The following is a 15,570-nucleotide window of genomic DNA, read 5'->3' as shown; positions in this document are numbered from 1 at the left end:
CTTCAGTTTTCAACAATATATCAGAACGTTTTCTTTCATCTGTTCCCCCGTTCTTCCATCCTTCCAGTTTGTGCTTCTTTCAAAGTTCCACAAACATTTCCGATGAATACAAAGTTATTTTCTGTGTTTGCATTTTTAACATGAGCTAACATGGACTGAGCCGTCTGAAAATCAGACACTGGAAAGATCCAGGATTTAAAAACGAGGATCATGTTGGAATGGTGCTCTCGTCAGCGCTTTGAACAGTTGCTGCACCTCTTTGAACGCAGCGCCTCTGTCAAATCTGGCAGATCAAAACAGGTATTTGTGAGTGTGTTTACATGTCGGAACGGGACGTGGGTCTGTTCCGCGCCTCGGGGCATTCGACACCGGGCCATGGTAATGACTCACTGTTTTACAGGATGCTGTTCACAGAGATAAAAGCCGCTGCGCTTTAGGGGAAGAAAATAATGTCCTATTACGATCATTTAAAGACATTTCAGACTCATTCTGAAAATGAAGCATGAACAAACTCACTCAGCAATAGCTTACCTATCAGTCTGCCTCCTTGACATCAAAGCAAAGTTAATAATGTTGGCATCCATGACATGCAGAGATACAGATGCATACATGGACGTGTGCACACAAACAGCCGGCTCTGGGGGGATTCAGGTGTTTTTCTGCATTTCTTTAACAACCAGATGAGATGAAGAGAATAATGAATATCAAGCAAATGTGTCACAGGTTCAGCTGCTGTGTATGTTTATAGGCAGTCATGTTATTTATTCTACTCCTTATCTCAGCAACTGTAAAATGATATTTGCTTTAGCTACTCTCAAAGTTTCACCAAATCAGAGCTGAGAGGAAGTTTGTGAAGTTTTAGGAGTGGAAAATGAACTGAAGTAACCGACTCAAGAAAAGAATTAGTGTTGAGTAAAATTTAAAACTACAAAAATGAAGTTCTGCTCTAGCTAATATGCAGAAGGATTAGAAATGGTCAGTAAGTACTTACATTTGCTTCAGTAACGTTTTGAAAAAAGGAAATTTTTACTGTGCTGTAGTTTTACATTTACTTTAGTAAAAAATATTTAGAAGTTATTTCACATGTTACATGGTGAACCTTGTATCTACTGCAGAAATTGGTTTTATAAATTTTATGTATTTAAAATTAGTTTTCTCTCCCTGGATTTTTTATTTAGTTTTTTAGTCTTGAAAATGAAACTTGCACATATTTTATGGTTTTATCTGAGTACATCTTTTTTACTTATGTCATTATCAGTTAGTCAATAGTTAAGTAGTTGTTTCTTTATTTTATTTTAACCAAATCCTCTTTTACTTGAGTAAAGTAAGTAATAAGTTGTGCTACTCTGAGAGCAGGAAGTTGATTTTTCCTGCTCCGTGTGCAACAGGCTGTAATCTCATCCTAGATGTCCTTAATTAAATAAGTTTTTAAGTTAGGATGTCCACTGGAATAAAATAAAATATATCCACATGTTATGAGAAACATGGGAATCCTCATTGTTTGCATTGCATACAGTCTCATCCTGCTCTGTTTTTCCAATAACAGTTCAGATCAATTTTTTGATGGATCAAATTGTCTGCAGATATTTAAAGAGCTCTAATAACACATTCTGGCCAGAAGTTGATTTTATTCTCTCTATTATTCCCAGTAAATATGTTTGTTTATTCTGTTCTCACTGCTGCCTGTTTTCTGTTGGATGTGTCGTTCAGAACACGCCGGTGGGCCGATCGATATTCATGGTGAACGCCACAGATCCGGACCAAGGCACCGGGGGCAGCGTTCTCTTCTCTTTCCAGCCTCCTTCGTCCTTCTTTGCCATCGACGGAGCCCGAGGCACCGTGACCGTCACCAGAACGCTGGACTATGAGACAACAACTGCCTACCAGCTCACCGTAAACGCCACGGTCAGCTAGCTTGCATTACCTTTAATAAACAACCATACATCTGTGTGGATTAAATAATCTGATTGTGTCTTTTGGTTTTACTAGGATCAAGACAAAGTGAGACCTCTGTCCAGACTTGCAAACTTAGCCGTCATCATCACTGATGTCCAAGATATGGACCCTATTTTCACCAACCTACCCTACAGTACCAACATAGAAGAGAACGTTCCTCTGGTCAGTACTTCAACCCAAATATTCACGTTTATAAGGAATTTCAGCAACTTTATGGTGGAATCAGTTAAAATCGAAGTAAATCTCTTTGTAACCAAACATCATGAAATTTCACATGAACAATTTTTCAAAAATCACCTTTCAGTGGGGATGACAAAAATATAGTATTTAATACAAAAACAAATTCCAGCTGTTTTTCAAAAATCTAAATTAAGATTTTGTTTTGTTTTGCAGTTTGCTGCTTAGCCTGGACGACATTTTATTATCTGAAAAATTAAAGACGTACACTGGTCATTTCCTGGATAATTTAACCCTGAACAGAGAGTAATTAGAGCTGCTGTTGATCAGTGAAACCTTTTCTATGTTTGTGGAAAGAAGAGAATTGTTCATTTCACTGATATTTTTAGCGTGAGGACCACCACAGGGGTCCAGCCTGACAAATCAAACCTGGACCAAATTACTTCATTCCAAGACATAATTGACAAAGATGTTTTTGGAAACCTTTAGTCTGTATTTGAAAACAAAAAGTGAATTTCTGTTAAAATCATGTTTTGTTCTGTGTATTCTCTGATTTGTTTAAACTGCTTCTACATCCTTAAAACTACACACTTTGTGTCAGAAACGTCGAAAATTCTCCGATGGTCCAACTTTAATGTTTCCCATTCAAACCAGTTCAGCTCAGAAGCATCATGGCCAACTCATCTGATCTGTTTCAGTGAGGTTCAGAATGACATTGACTAAAATGTGTTAAAGCTGCTGTAGACCTCTGTCAGTAGATTTATCCCCCCTGAAGTCCCTTTAAAGACCTTTAGCCTTTCCTCTGATAGTCATTCTCTCCAGCTCATCTTTAGGTATCCCAAGGAGTTCCCTGTCAACAAATAAATGAAGCACTTCCAGAGAGTTCAGGGTTTGCTCCAGGCTGAAAAGGAAAGGTTACTTCAGCTGCTTGAATACAGGATCTTCTGTTTTTGGTTGTGATTGAAACTTTAAAAGGAGAAGATACTGAGGGAGAGGGAGGAAAGTTTGGAGGACCAGTAAATCTACTGCTCTGCCTTTTTGGGTTATCTCTTTATTTATCCCAACAGACAGCAGTGGTGTCTGCATTTCTTTAATTTAGGCCCCAAACCATCAGTTCATCTATTTTCCGTCCTGCCATTACTTCGTCTGCCTCGAGTCGAGCGGTTTGTCTTCCAGTCAATAACTGTGGCCTCACATTTAGAAGAACTGGCTCTCATCCTCAACGGTTCAAACTCAACTACAGACAGTTCAGCAGCAGATAGAGAATCATGGCTCGGATCAGAGCCACAGCACCTGCAACAGGCAAAGATGAGCTTCTTGGATTCACAAACCAGACAGTCTCCTCAGCAGGCTGTGCCTCAGGATCCGTCTTGTCCTTGAACGTCCCAAACAGGACTGCTGATGTTAAAATCTGCACCAAAAACAAATTCAACTTCAAGTTTCACACTTTGAAAAGTAGTTGTGTTACAACGTAGTGCTGCAGCAACTGCTCTGTAAAATACCCTGAGGCTCGTGGTCATCAACCTTCTCTAGGAACTACGTTTCTCACCTGTCCTGCTCTTCATTTAGATTCAAATATATAGCTAAGGAGAAGGCTTAAATTATAATCACATCAGGATTCTCCACCTTTCTGAGTATTTCCTGTAGACCCGCCTCAGCCGGAGGTCTGCATACAGCACTGCAGGTGTGTCAGGTTGTAATTACTGCAGGAAATTTACCGTTCTGCCTCTGGGATGTTAGGCCTCCAGCAAAGGTCAGAAGTCTGTGAATCACATGAATTGCTAAGCAGTGGAGTCTCCCTGTGACCTTACCTTAGTCATTATTGCAATTGGGTTTGAAATGACCATCTAATATACTCTCCGTTTCCCTGAGTACCGTTACACTCAGTGTCTGTTCTTAGCTCCTCCACTTAGCACCAGGTGGCTAATAGTCGAGCTATTGATGTTTCTACTTGCTTGGAGGGAATCATCCTCATGAGGATGATGCTGTCTGTCCTCATGAGGATGATGCTGTCTGTCCTTCTTTCTGTTTCTGCCCCTCTCTCACTCCATTTCCTTCCATCCCAGCCTCAGTTCCTCACCCCAGCCAGCGAGGCTCACACGGCCACTGGCTTATCCTGCTCCGCAGCCTCTACGCAACGTAGTAGAAATGTCAAGTGCTACATTTGCATGCATATTAACAGGGCGTGACGGCGTCGACGCCCCGTGTCTCTCTGACTCCCTGATTCATCAACTGTCACCAGGAAGGTCAAACAGGAAGAACTGAGGCGGGATGTTACAGAAACAAAACGATAGACTGAAGGGAAGTAAACCTACTGGAGGATTAGAGAGACTGAAACAGCTATTGTTGGAATAACAACAATAATTTTACAAAACCATAATCTCTACACTGGAAAATTTTGAAAAATTCTGTCTTCACTGGATTTTAAAACTCGTGATGTCATAAACTTTAAAAGTGAAACAATCTGGAACATCACAGCTCCTTCACCACATGAAGTGGATTTTTATGTTCCTCTGTTTTCTAAACTCTTCAAGAATTGATGTTCCTTCATATTTACAAACGTGTGTTTGACTCAAGAAAACATTATTCCTCATAAATCCAAACAAACCTTTTTAGATATTCTAAAATTTAAAGATGGAAATAAAATTTATTTTGATTCTTCAATTTTAACATTTTTATTATAGTTTAGATTTGGGAATAGGCAACATTATATCATCCTTTAAATGAAATATTCAGACAGTTTATGATCCTGAAATATTAACAATAAACTTTAATAGATGAAAATTGTAAATCCCAAAATGTATTACTATGATTTTGACTTTCCATATTTTTCTATTGTCAGTTGCATGACTTCATGAATAAATGTCCTCTAAATTCATAGTTCCAGAATATTGTTGGCACCAATATTTGTGCTGTAGTGAGAAAATAATAAGAAATTTTGATCAACCTAAAATATTTTTTAAGGAATTATTAAGAAATTCTTTGGTTGCATTTGTTTAGGATTTTTTCACACTATTTATATTAAAAGTTGTATTTTTCTATGTTAAATTCTGCTTGTCCAGAACATGCATTCATTTCCAGTTTTGTTTTTTACACATCCTCTCCTGGTGGACTGTTTTATGGCTGACTCTGTACTTTTATTAAGACGTGGTGATGTAGGCCAGCAGTACGCGCCTCCAGTGACCTCATCTCATCTAACAGACACGTGTCATTTCCACTCTGCACTGTTTGCCATTGATAAGCTGTTGATGTTGTACGCTGACAGAAGCCGTGTCAGCTGCTGTAAAAGCTCATGACATTTACACACGAGGCCATCAAACTCAAACCCGTGTCACACAGGTGGTCTCGCAAAGTTTGAATTCAGAGAAAAGCCTTTCTCTTTCTTTCTTCTTCCCCGTGAGTTTGTTTCTCAGACGTTGTCTTTTCTTTTCTCCGAGGGCCAATCAACCTGTCATCTAGGGAAAAACGTTTGACAAACCGCTGGAAAATGTTATTTATTTATTTACTTGTTGTTGTTTTTTTAGATGAAATCACAGTTCTGTGTTTTTAACAGTTATGGCTGTGAATCTGTGCTCTAACTGACATTAAGCTCCTTCTAGGACAAACACACAATTTGGCTGTCAAACCAATGAGAAGGAAAGAGAAGGAGAAAAGGAGGTGGGGGAGAATCGCACTGTATAGCAAGAAATGGAAGGATGGCGTTGGTGTGTCGGCGTGTGTGTGTTAGCATTTCTCACAATGTGTGTGTGTGCGTGTGTGTGTGTGTGTGTGTGTGCACCCCAAGGGGGGAGGGATTGTATGTGATGGCTGATTGAACAGATTCCACTTGTGTGGACGGCTCAAGAATATTGCTCACATTACTTCAGCATCACTTCCTCTTACTTTTCTCTACATCTTTCCTTGATGTTGTGTGTGTGTGTGTGTGTGTGTGTGTGTGTGTGTGTGTGTGTGTGTGTGTGTGTTTCCCTCTCAGCTGGGGAATGGGTCTCCTTTTTTAAAAGGCTTGTAATTGATTCTGGTGTAATTGGTCAATGACAGGAGATGCTTTGGCAGAAATGGAGCATAAACATGTCTTAGACACAATTTGCAGGATCAATGGGAGGCAGCCCTGAGGTGTGAACGAGAGAGGCGATGACGGAGGGTGGGAAGGAGGAAGGATGCAAGGAAGCAGAAAGTACTGTGTCGCTGCAGCACAGGGTTTTTAAGAATCACCACCGTGTCTGATTGAGGCACGGAGGCTGAAAAAGTGTTGCAGATCAAAGGCTTTTCAAACAGCTTTCTTTTTCTTTCTTATTCTGTTTTTTTTTTCTTCTTTTTTTCAGCTGTCATACTGTAATTTGTTGAGGGAGCGGACTCATCCGCACAGCAGGAGAGCTTCAGAGAAATGCAAGAAAAATAAACACCAAATAAATCTGATATAAACATAAAGAAAGGAAATAAAATGTTTGACTACCTGTATAAGATCTCCCAGGATTTTTAATATTTTCTTTTTGTAACATCCATGGAAATATGTTTAGCTTTCCTTGTCAGTTTTGTGTTCCAAAACAAAGGCAAAAGAAAGTTTTTTCACAACCTGCAGCAAAGATTGCTTACAACTGTCTATTTAAATATTTCCAACATAAACCTTAATATGCAATAAGTCCCTGAGTGGAAAACCGTCTTTGCAGTACTGCAGAAACTAACATCCACAGCGTATCCAGCACCAAGGGAAATGAACGCCATGCTTCACTGCAAAAACACTAAATCTAACCAACTATTTAAACTCTCATTTCTAGTGCAAATATCTTAGTACTGTTTAAATTAAATAATCTGCTAGTGGAGTTTGTACTTTTTATCAATATTAAGGATTTATTACCTTAATGCCTTATATCTGACAGAAAAAACACACAAAGTGAACTGCAGCAGTAGAAAGAGACACTGCTAAACATGAAAACTCTGAACCAGAATTACTTTTAATTGGGAAAGAAAACTGCAGTAATAGTTTCTTCACCATCTGAATTTGAAACGTAATCAATTACAAATTTACTGATGGAACTTGACTGTCGTGTTTTGATTATTGATTCTATGTTGCATTGTGTTTCTGTGTTTGATTTGATGCCTTGCTGCTGAAATGTGCTATACAAATAACATTTGATTGATTGATTGATTGATTGATTGATTGATTGATTGATTGATTGATTGATTGATTGATTGATTGATTGATTGATTGATTGATTGATTGATTGATTGATTGATTGATTGATTGATTGATTGATTGATTGATTGATTGATTGATTGATTGATTGATTGATTGATTGATTGATTGATTGATTGATTGATTGATCTGAATACTGAAGTGCTGAGCCAGATAAAATCACAAAGTCAATGGCACAAATAGCTCCTACAGTTGCTGCAGGAAAGTTCCAAAGCTAAATACATTAGTATCATATTTGCTACTTTCTATGGATCAGAACATTCAGACAGAACAAAACCCAATAGCAACAGTCACTGCAAATAGAGCAAAAATGGAAAGAAACAAGAAACAAATAGCAGCCTTGTCCTTTAGTAGCAAACTTACAGATAAATGTTTAGTTTTTAATGTTGGGATAATTAGAAACTAATGCAACCTAATGAGTGGATGTAACTTTTACTCTGTGCTGTTTCTGTCTCTGCAGGGGTATGAAGTCAGGAATATAACAGCCATTGACCAGGATCTGGGCCAACCCAGAGGAATCGGCTACACCATCGTCTCAGGTCAGAACCGCAGAGCTGATCTGATGTCAGTAACTCTGAGAGGGATTTCCTCTTCATCAGTCTGATCAACTCAGCGATCAGAACGCAGTAGGAAGATTTAACTTCAACACAACAGTTTTTAAGTTTGTTTTCTTATTCAACAGAGCAGAAGTCAGCCCACATTTAGTTTTTATTTTCTTTCTCAAGTTTGCTTATTCCATCAAAATAGGATTACGATTTGTCAAAGTGACAAATTAAGCAAAAAAAAAAAAAGATTTAAAAAATTTAATATCCCTGCCCTGTGTTGGTATTATTAAAGAGATAAAAACAGTTTGCATGGTGATGATAAGGACGAAGCTGTGATCCTGCTTGGTTTTCCTTCTTCTGCCAAGAATGATGTTTATGCCTTCAAGTTATCCTGTTTACCTGTTTGTTAGGACGATATCGCAAATATTCATGGAAAGAAAAGAAATCCACTAAATTTTAATGGAGAAATAAAGTTTTAAAACTTGGTTTTCATCCAGATTTTCCCTCTGGAAAGACGGAGTTATCACTGCTGTAAAACGATGTGAAGTGCTGCGGCTGCTGACGCGATGCTGTTGTTTATCTGAGGTTTGTCGTTTTACTATGAAATGAACTGAAATCAGATTATTGCGCAGCGGCTGCATTCTGCAGAGAGTGTGGCTCATTATGCAGCAGGCCTGTAACATAAACATTCCTCCTAAATGAATCTTTCTATTGGATCCCTTTAACATTTTTATTATGCAGTTAAATTTATAAGCTGCACCGCAGCCAACAACCGCAGCGTTCACGTACAAATTAAAAAGATAACATATGGATTTAAAGAGTTTCTGGTGGTTTATTTGTCATCATGTACAAATAACTTCTTGTTGTCATCAAAAAGTGAGGACTACTAATGGCAACAAAATGATAAAATAGTTTAGGAAAATCATATTGAAGTGAAAATTTATAGTTTTTTTTCTCAGAATATGTCCAAGTCCTGTTTTTATTATTAAAATTTCCACACTTGGTCCGTCTTTATACAAATCAATTTATGTTAAAAACAAGTCGTTTTAGATATGGGCAGTTTCCCAGGGCGGCATTAGAAAGGGGAGGAGCACTATCTATATAAGTAAAGAAATAAAATATATTAATCTGTCAGTTGTGGTTGACCGTGCCTGACTGCTGGTTTAGGGTGTTGGGTTAGACTCATCGATACTTTGGTTCATCTTTCCACAGAACTTTATCCCAGAAATCTTGTGGTTCATTCAGATGAAACTTTGCAAACTTTACTTGTTTACAGAGAAAATGTTTTCTTCTACAAACCGTTTTAGATGCATCATCCTCAGTTTTTTATTCTAACTCTACTTCCATGAGATGCACCTTTTTCTCCAACTTTTTGTCAGATTAATTTTCAGTCTAAACATTATGACTGTACATGTGTTTATGTGTTTGCACCGTGGCCACTGGTGTCCTTCAGTGCTGTGCAGAGAGTCCACCACCATAAACCCTCTGCTCTCATTTGCTGCTCTCAGCCACTCGGTCTTACTTACCGTCTGCTGCCACATGCTATATTGTTGTGTGTGTTGTGTTTGTTGCTAAGCTGAATGACTGAGTTAAGCTCTAGAGGAGAAGAGCATTAAAAAGACATTAATTAGGTGGCGCTATGTATTCCCAGTCGTTGCAAAATCAAGAGTTATAGCACCGCAATGAAGGCTTGATAAAATCATTATGAGTTTGATGGATAATTCAAGATGAAGGGTGGTGCGGCGCCAGAGTTAAAGGTAGGAAGTGAAGGTTTCCAGAAGCAGCGGTGTGCCGGTGTTTTCCTGCATTTTCTTGCGCTAACACACACACATCCATATGTCTCCATGTACTCAGACTCCTGAGTTCTGCTGCAGTCGGATCCGGCCGTGCTTGTTTGCAGACTTGAGCCTGACTCTGCATGACGCCTCTCCAGCATTCCTGCTCCTCGCCCCGAGTGTCCTCGGAGAGCGCGGCGCGCTCCTGCGGGACTCGTCTCATTAGCTCAGTAATTAAGATAAACGAGAGTTTAATTGCAGCTGTGATCAACACTAATGATTGTGGGACTCAAGATGAGGATTTCCTCTCCCTGCTCTAATCAGAGGGAGGATCAGGGACTCGATGTGTACAGGCGATAGAATCACAGTGGCGCTCTGCTGGCAGCGTTTCAGTCGTTATTGTTGCTGTGATGGGGACGAGTGAACCCCGGTCCTCAGGGTTTCATTAAACCCGTTTTAGACTTTTGACCTAGTGGTCTCATATTACATCAAACCATCATGGTTATGATGTTGACCTTTCAAAATGGTTCATTACTTGCACAACTTCTGAAAGAAAAGAAGAAATGTGCACAAAATTGTTTGCCAGATACAAAATGCTTGTTATTATTTGCTGGGAAGAGGTTACATGTCTTCTTCTGCTATAAAAATATTACTGTTTTCAAAAATGTTCAACATTTTAAATGCTAGAATGGTTTACTTTGTATCACTTTAGCAATCAGCAGTCTGTTAGTAAAAATGAAACAGATCTTCTGTTTAAGGCTCAGGCTCATAATTGGCACATTAAGAACAAGATGGAGGACAGATGAACGATTCAGCAGGTGTTCAGGTCTCTCTTCTGAGAAGTAACTAATCCTCCTGGGAACCAAATATCTGCTCACTTTGTCTTTTATTCCCGACTGCAACGAATCCAGCTACTGCTGGAGATATCTAATTACTGTTTCTCATTAAAGTAGAACTTCTAACTTTACATTTGCGTAATTCAAATTGACCGTATAGTTTCATGTTGACTAAACACTAAAGTATAAACTTATTACATATCGTTACTGAACAAATCGGGGAACGCTGGAAGAAAAATCTGAAAAAAATCAGAAATTTGAAAGAAAATGTTGACAGAAAAGAAACAAACATACGTCATAAATTCACATATTCAATATTTTTTATATCACTCATGAGCTAAATAGCTAAAAATAATAATGAACATTCCCAATATACCAACGATGGTTTTGGCTTGAAGCGACGGCCATCATCCACTCACACCCACCCAGAGGATAAACACACCAGCAGAGAACTACTCAGCTCCACTAACAGCAGGAAGTGGGACGGCCCAAAATGGCCTCAGACCAAATGGCTTCGCTCACTGATCCGTCCTCATAACACAGGCCTGGACATCTTCAACCTACTTCACAAAACCTTTTTATGACCACAAACCTCTGCGTTTGCATTTTACATGGAATACCAACAGAAAGTTGTGCGTTAAAGGAATTTAAGGCTAGATTCTGGTTGGATTCAGGTTGGACTTTGACTGGACCACACAGAGAACGATGCTACCACCACCATGTGTCCTTGCTTGTCATGATCCAGATTGTTTGCTAATGTTCTCGAGCTAACATTAGAGACTTTTAAGGAACTGTTGGATTTATAATGAGAATAAATAACACACTAGTGTAATCCAGTTACTGGTTTCCAAAGAACGTTGATTCCACTGAACTTTGTTTAGTTGTAACAGAGTAAAAGGGAACAGAGAACAAGTGAAGGACATTATTTAGATCTTCATTTGCAAAATGACAGAAGTAACTGAAGTAAGAAAACTCAGAAGAGACTGAGGAAGAGGACAAATATGATTCTTTTGAAACTTAAAACGCGTCTAAGGCTGGATATAAACGTCAGTTCACTGAAAACTACTCTCCATCTCACAGTTTGTGATTTTTCATGTCAGTAGTTGTAGGCCAACAAATCATGTCCAAAGAAAAGCTGTCCGCTGGGATCGGACTTAACCTCGTGGAAAGTGTGGGCTGTCTGCTTTGCTGTAATAATAGTGTAAGAATAGGCAGAACACAAGTCAGCCTCGCATCTCATGGAATGAAAGTTTGTCTCTTAGCTGATGGCCTGTCTGTGCAGGAGGCTGTTCTTCTCTGCAACATGCAGCCATGACTAATCCCCTCTGTCTCAGGATCTATGCATCTATATTCATCCTCTTCATCTCTTTCATTGTCTTCATGTTGCAAAAGTGCAAAAAAAATCAGTTTTTTAATGCAAATTGTAAACAATTTGACTCGATGACAACATCATTCCTCCCTGGGTTAAGGTTTTATATAGGCCACACCTGATGCCACAGGTGTGATATAGGCCAGCTGTGTTCGGTGTAGCAGGTTCCACAGGAGACCATGCACTCTGTCTTTAAGCGTCACACTGCAAAGAGGTCGGACGCCATTTCCCGCCTGGACACACTGATAAGTAGCAAAGGCGATTATTTCTCTTGTCTGCCTTTCCACATGTATCTTTATCCTTCAGCCCTGCTACACCCTGATGCTCCGATTCCACGCTCTTCCTTCCTAACTCGTATCGGCAGCCATGCTGTAATGTGGCCAGCTCTAATACCTGTAATTCTATTGGGAGCCCTTATTGTTACTGTGGTGTCAGTGGGATTTCCTCTGCTTTTTCAATTAGACGCTCTGAGGCTCTCTGCTCTGCGCTGCAGTGTAATCTCTGAGAGAAGAGAGATTAGTCTCAGGAACACTGATCGCAGCGTGGCCCAAAGTTTTTCTTATGTTTGCAGAGTAACAATGCAGAACAATAACAAGTTCAGAGCTCAGGTTTCATTGACTGATGCAAGAGTTGTTTGAACTTGACCCATTTTCAAATCATAGACAAAAGGCAGCGTTAAGTCATTTTGAATATTTTAGTTGCGCTCTGAAATTAGTTCTGCAAAACGTTGTTCCTCCCAGATGAACCTTAACAACGGAAAATCTGATCCTTTATTTCATTAATTAAATTTACAAAGTAAAACCCAAATTGGATAGTTGTATTTCACTGAGTGATGTATTTCAAGTGTCAATGTCTGTTCATTTTCAATCACTTGAAAGATAATAAAAGCCTCAAATTCAGTTTCTTGCAAAAGTGAAATATTACAAAAACAAGTATGCTTAATCAAAATATTTTTAAGCACAAATATGACTTTATAGCCATTTATGTATTATATAATCATAGGAAGACAGCTGACTTTACACCAAAAGGTGATTCCTGAAGAAGCTGTGTTTCAGGTCGCAGACATTTTATTGTCTGCACTAAAATATCATGTTTCGTGGTTAATGAAAAGTTGGGTGAAAGGAAAAAGTGTGACAGTATATATAGATGTATGCAGGAAATAGGCAACTGTCACACTTCTTGGTTAAGCCACTCCTAAACCAGAGACAATGTCAGAAGAATCTAATGTTGGATAAGAAGAGCTTGGACTGACTAACTGATGTCTAAAGTCTCCATGAGTTATACATTTTCAAATGAAATAGTGAAATTGAAACATTTTTCAATGATTTTCTCATTTATTGTGATCCACCTTCATTTTTATTTATATGCTGGTTTTGCTCACCTGTATTCAAATATTCATCTTGATCGAATGAAGGACAGTTTCGAGTGTCCAGCTTTATTTTCTCATGTGCCGATTTCCCAGCTTCACGTTGAGTAATATGAGGAAACATTTAAACTTTGGTTCATCTTTCCAGAGAACTTTAGCTCAGAAATCTTGTGGTTCATTCAGATGAAACTTTGCAAACTTTAGTTGTTTACAGAGAAAATGTTTTCTTCTACAAACCTTTTCCGTAATTCTGTATTTTTGTGGTCTATCCCTCAAACTGCAGAAAACAGAATGTTTAAGACCAACTCTGTCTATGGATGGAGACAAAACTTTTCACTCATGCTCTCAAACAAAATAGATTTTTCAGACATTTCAGATAAATCGGGTCTTCCAGCTGAATGGTCAGGAATCAGTTGCTGTAATTGTTTTGTAAGAAGTGACTTAAAGATTGTGGAGTGATGCAGAAAACCCTCAGAAGTCTCTAAGTAGATAATGAAGCTGTACACTCTGCCCAACCTGAAAATTGTTCAGATTGCATCTCTTCTGACATTAAAAAGAACCAATATGCCAGACTACGTTTTAATACATATATTTCTTTACAACTTTAAAAAGTCTAAATCAAAGCTGTTCATCTCTCTGTTGTGGAGCTTTGGGGCCATCCAATCAGTCCTGCTTCTGTCACCACGGTTACCATGCAGCAGCTGCTTCTCCTCCGCTGCAGAATAAAAACATCGTAACTTTTTTGCAGACAGTTAGCATTACGTTGCTAATATTAAGGGATAACAGACTCACAGCAAACAGAGCAATAAGTCATCTAGTGTGATCCAGAGGTACAGACCGACTGGTTCTGAATCTGCCAGTCTTTAGCTTTGACTTCATCTCTGAAGAGAAACTTTTGATGGAGCGGTTTGAGTTTTCATAAAGCGCTGCTTGTTGGCAGCGTAGAAGCCGCCCCACGGCTATCATCGCTGCACATAACGTAAAGAAAAACATACATCTGCACTGATAGCTGTCACACGCTGAGAGATGTTTCAGACACACAGTGCAGCAAACTTACAACTCCAATAATGTAGTTTTAAGACAATAATAAATCTCATCATTAACATGATTTGCCTGGAGGCGTCATCCTTAAAAGTGACACTAATTTTTGTACATTTATCAAAAAATGCTAAATCTTAGCCCCGAGACTATGAGCAGTGGCTGCATGCCATGTCACATTACTGGAATGTTCCAGCGCCCCCGAAGTGTTGTCACAAACTGGAGAAAACAGTTGTCACCAGCTTAGACATCGCTATGACACTCAGTGTTGTCCACAGATGATCAGTACTTGAAGGAAATCATTTTCACCAACTTGTCATAACAACCCGTTGAACTCATTTGATCAGATTTTCATTTCTTCTGTTCTTTTGGCCGATTCAAAAAGGCAATTTCTGCTTTTCTCTTCCCATTTTAACCTCTTGTATTCCATGTCGTCACACTCTATCCTGTTCTGTTGGAGTGAAGGAGAGCATTTTAATAATGAAAAGGATTCTCACTTCACTGGATGAATTGAGTCATGAGAATCTGAATGTTTGTGTCAGTTTTCTACAATCACTGTTGTTTTGGAGATGACTTTTTTAATAGGAGGAAATTATTGGAATTACTTGTATATATTTATGAAAAACTGGATATTGAAGCTATTTTGATTCTTAGTATTTTGGGGAACTAATAGATGTTTACGCTTTGTGTGTGTGTGTGTGTGTGCACGTGTGCATTCAAGTGTACGGGCTGCTTTAGACAAAATCATGGCATGTTTTCTCATTTTCCAGTCCAGTACTGTTGGTAATGTGAGAGCATGGCTAAGCCCCTGGAGTCCCGTATCACAGATCCAAACTCAGACAGTTAGCACAACACACACACGAAACCGCACACACACGCCTATGTACGTGCACATACAGAGTCCTGAACTTCAAGCCTGAAATACCAACACATTAACACATGCATGAGAAAACAAAAATACAGAAACTAACTTTGAATATCAAATGGCAGTTTTTTTGAATCTGTGTACGTGCAGCAATTTTCTGCCCCTGGGGGTCTAATCACACTGTCCTGGCAGATCACTGGAGAATACTTTCTATCAGCAATTAGCATAGGGTTATAATTCCTCTCCCACTGAGACCACTGAGTCACTCTGTGGAAGTTCACTGCATCTCTTAAAGGGCAAATATATCATTATTTTTTACAACTTTTCCTATTCAGTCAGATTCAGGCATGTAGCTCTTGACAGTTGCATTCAGCTTTATGTCTAAAATCAGGAAATATGTAAAAAATGTATGAAAGACAAAAAGTGAGCACAAGGCCATCAAGAACAGC

The 15,570-nt window shown here is 38.9% G+C and overlaps 1 protein-coding gene across 1 annotated transcript in view; it reads left to right on the top strand.

The window, feature by feature from the left end:
- Positions 1 to 15,570, top strand: part of LOC122842231 (cadherin-23-like) — a 95,475-nt gene that overhangs the window by 64,564 nt on the left and 15,341 nt on the right. Inside the window, exons 7-9 of the mRNA XM_044135918.1 lie at positions 1,711 to 1,905; positions 1,990 to 2,118; positions 7,788 to 7,866. Coding sequence (XP_043991853.1) covers positions 1,711 to 1,905; positions 1,990 to 2,118; positions 7,788 to 7,866 — 403 coding nt within the window. The remainder of the gene's footprint in view (positions 1 to 1,710; positions 1,906 to 1,989; positions 2,119 to 7,787; positions 7,867 to 15,570) is intronic.

The sequence above is a fragment of the Gambusia affinis genome, linkage group LG13 (assembly GCF_019740435.1).
Source record: "Gambusia affinis linkage group LG13, SWU_Gaff_1.0, whole genome shotgun sequence".
Lineage (NCBI taxonomy): Eukaryota > Metazoa > Chordata > Actinopteri > Cyprinodontiformes > Poeciliidae > Gambusia > Gambusia affinis.
The sequence above is the reverse complement of the archived record's forward strand: the minus strand, read 5'-3'. Positions and strand labels throughout refer to the sequence as shown.